Source organism: Platalea leucorodia (assembly GCF_965183815.1).
Source record: "Platalea leucorodia genome assembly, chromosome: 4".
Taxonomy (NCBI): Eukaryota; Metazoa; Chordata; class Aves; order Pelecaniformes; family Threskiornithidae; genus Platalea; species Platalea leucorodia.
In genome coordinates this window covers 19,466,940-19,469,804 of record NC_138826.1, presented here as the reverse complement: position 1 = coordinate 19,469,804, position 2,865 = coordinate 19,466,940, and the positions used below count along the sequence as shown (strand labels likewise).

At 57.2% G+C, this 2,865-nt stretch overlaps 1 protein-coding gene across 1 annotated transcript; it reads right to left on the bottom strand.

The window, feature by feature from the left end:
• Positions 1-1,169: 1,169 nt before the first annotated feature.
• LOC309588791 (D(1)-like dopamine receptor) lies at positions 1,170-2,543 on the bottom strand (the record flags this gene model as incomplete). Its single annotated transcript, XM_082308469.1, has 1 exon — positions 1,170-2,543. The coding sequence occupies one exon, from the start codon at positions 2,541-2,543 to the stop codon at positions 1,170-1,172; it is 1,374 nt and encodes a 457-aa protein (XP_082164595.1).
• Positions 2,544-2,865: the final 322 nt, after the last annotated feature.

The following is a 2,865-nucleotide window of genomic DNA, read 5'->3' as shown; positions in this document are numbered from 1 at the left end:
GGTGAAGGACAGAAAAATGGGGTAATGCTGGTGGTTAGTGGAGCACAGTATTAAATGGTCAGCAGCAGAACTCCTAAGTGGTGGACAGAGAAGTGGGGGATAGTGAGGTGCCACAGTATTCCCTTAATGTCTGCTGAACCCTTTTACACATACAGAAATGATCATCAAGGTCCCCAAGTGTTTTCTCTCCTGCAAGCCATCCAACACCCATTTGCTCTTCCTTTTGCTGCTGTTCATGTCTACAGGTAGTGAAATGGGTTCAGAGAGATGACCCGGTCACTTTTTGTTTTGTGGACCAGCTGGCATTCTGGAAGGATCGGCTGCCTGAACTAGTAGGAGAAAGAAGGATTGCAGCTGCCTCAGCTGATAGCAGCTTAAATCGCACTGGAGTTGTAGTGTTAGTTCTCAAACACCATCCTGCTGTAACTTCAGCCTAATACAATACTACATTTTCTAACATATTTGAAGATGAGAAAGATCCTAGCTCAGTATCATTAAGCCTGGATGCCTAAGTTTGGCACCTGAAACTGTGTTTGGGGTCCTACATAAAAGCCACTTAATTTTTCAGGGTTTTGAGCCAAACTTTTGACTCAACATAAGATAGCGATGCTTTAGTAGAGCATTTTTTATTTAAGAGCCTCAACACAGATTCAGACATGTAAATCCAGACAGGCAGCTTTGAAATAAACACAGAAGTAAAACCAAACACAAACCTTTAAGACCAGAACTACGCACCTGTATGATGTGAAACCATGAGAGGAGGAAATGGGTTTTAGCAATGAAGCTGAATCTAAGATTAACTTATCTATGTAAGATTATATTATAGAGTCGCAAACTATGGGTTGTTTTTATTTTGATCTAATTATCTCACTATTCTTAATAAGTATCACAAGTTTGATTGAAGCGTGGGGGTGAAGAAATGCATGGGAAATGTCTACTGGCTGTGAAAGCAAGTAAGGGGTGAAGATGGCTGTGGAAAGAGGTTAATAGGCAGCTGCTATATGCTTTTGGAATGGACTTCATATGCCCGTCACCCCTCTGGCGTAAGAGCAGCAGGTCCCCATCCCTCTGGGGTGGGACTTTGTTTGCTGGGGGACGGGCGTAGCTTACGTGGAGCAGAGCGAACTCTCCCCGTGGGATGGCTGTGTGTGTGAGGAACGCACAATCACTTATCCCTCTGGAACAGGGCGATGGGGTCCCTCACACCAACCAAGCCCAGCACAGCGGGTAGTAGTTTCCAGGGATAGCTCTGCCTTGCAATCCAATTGCAAAATGGCTGGCACCTGACGACTCTTGGGGCTGCTGCCAGGGGCAGCCTGTGTCTGAGAAGTCACAGGCCTCTTCTCCATAGCCATCTCCTCACTGCTGTCCTCCCCCTGAAGGCTTACGGCATGGGGTACGGGCTGCACCCAGGCAGTGACGGCAGGGACGGGTACTGACGATGAGGCAGGTCCTTCCTTCTGGCAGGTGGTGTCATGGTGATAGGAAACCAGCTCATTGCTGAAGTTGACCCTCTCCACAGTGGATTTGGGTGTGCTGCAGCAGAAGCACCGGCAGCCCAGCAGGTTGCTGAAAGCCCGCCTGAAGTCTGCATTGAAAGCATAGATCACTGGATTCACTGAGGAGTTGGCCCAGCCAAACCACACAAATACGTTGAAGGTGGTTTGGCCAACACAGGGTGACTGTCCTTCATGGTCACTCTCCAGCTCAGGCTGGCAGAAAGGCAGCAGACAGTTGAGCAGGAAGAAGGGCAGCCAGCAGCAAACGAAGACTCCCATTATGATAGAGAGGGTCTGCAGCACCTTGGTCTCCTTGCGCAGGGAACTCCGCAAGGAGGAGGTGGGCTCCTTGCCGTGAGCCGGCCACTGCCCCCCTGCTCGCTCGAGGGTGGTGATGCGGCAGATCTGGGCCTGGGCAATCCGGTAGATCCTGGTATAGGTGATGATCATGATGGCCACGGGAATGTAGAAGCTGACAAGGGAGGAGGTGATGGCATAAGTGCGGTTCAAGCTGACATCACAGCGGGGCGTCCCAGGCAGCCAGGAGCCTGGATATCTCATGTCCTTGGCTTTATGCCAGTGCAGCTGCACTGGGACGAAGGAGATGAGGATGGAGAGGGCCCAGGCCACGGCTATCATGGCGCAGGCAAGGCGCTGCGTCATCCTGCGCTCATAGCGAAAGGGGCTGGCGATGGCCCAGTAGCGGTCCAGGCTGATGATGCAGAGGTGGAGGATGGAGGCGGTGGAGCACATGATGTCGAAGGCCACCCAGGTGTCACAAAAGCGGCTGCCGAAGAGCCAGGAGCCACCGGCCACCTCGGTGACCGCCTTCCAGGGCATCACCAGGAGGGCCACGCAGAGGTCCGAGACGGCCAGCGACAGCACGAACCAGTTGGTGACCTTGGCGCGCAGGTGGCGGAAGCGCAGGACGGCCAGGCAGACCAGCGCGTTGCCCACCAGCGTGCTCAGCACCAGGGCGCCCAGCAGGCACCCGGTGAGGGCCCGCAGCGCCCGCGGGTCGCCCCCCGCCGCCGCGGTCCCCATCAGGGCCGCTCCCCCGCCCGCCGCGGCTCCGCCCGCGGGGCAGCGCCGGCGTCGCTCCCCGGCGGGGAGGGGCGGCCCCGCTCCCCCGGGCCCCCGCGGCCGCTCCTGCCGGCGGGACGCCCCCCGGGGGGGCGGCGGGACCCCTGGCAGCCGGCGCCGTCCGGGGCTGGCAGGGCGGCCGCCCGCGGGAGCATCTCTGTCGGCCGCCCCCGCCGCCTGCCTCAGTTTCCCCCGCGGCGGCGGCGGGCGGCGGGGCGGGCTGCCGCGGGGCTACTCACCGCGCCGGCTGCCGGGGCCGCCCGCCTTCGCCGCGGCTCCTCCG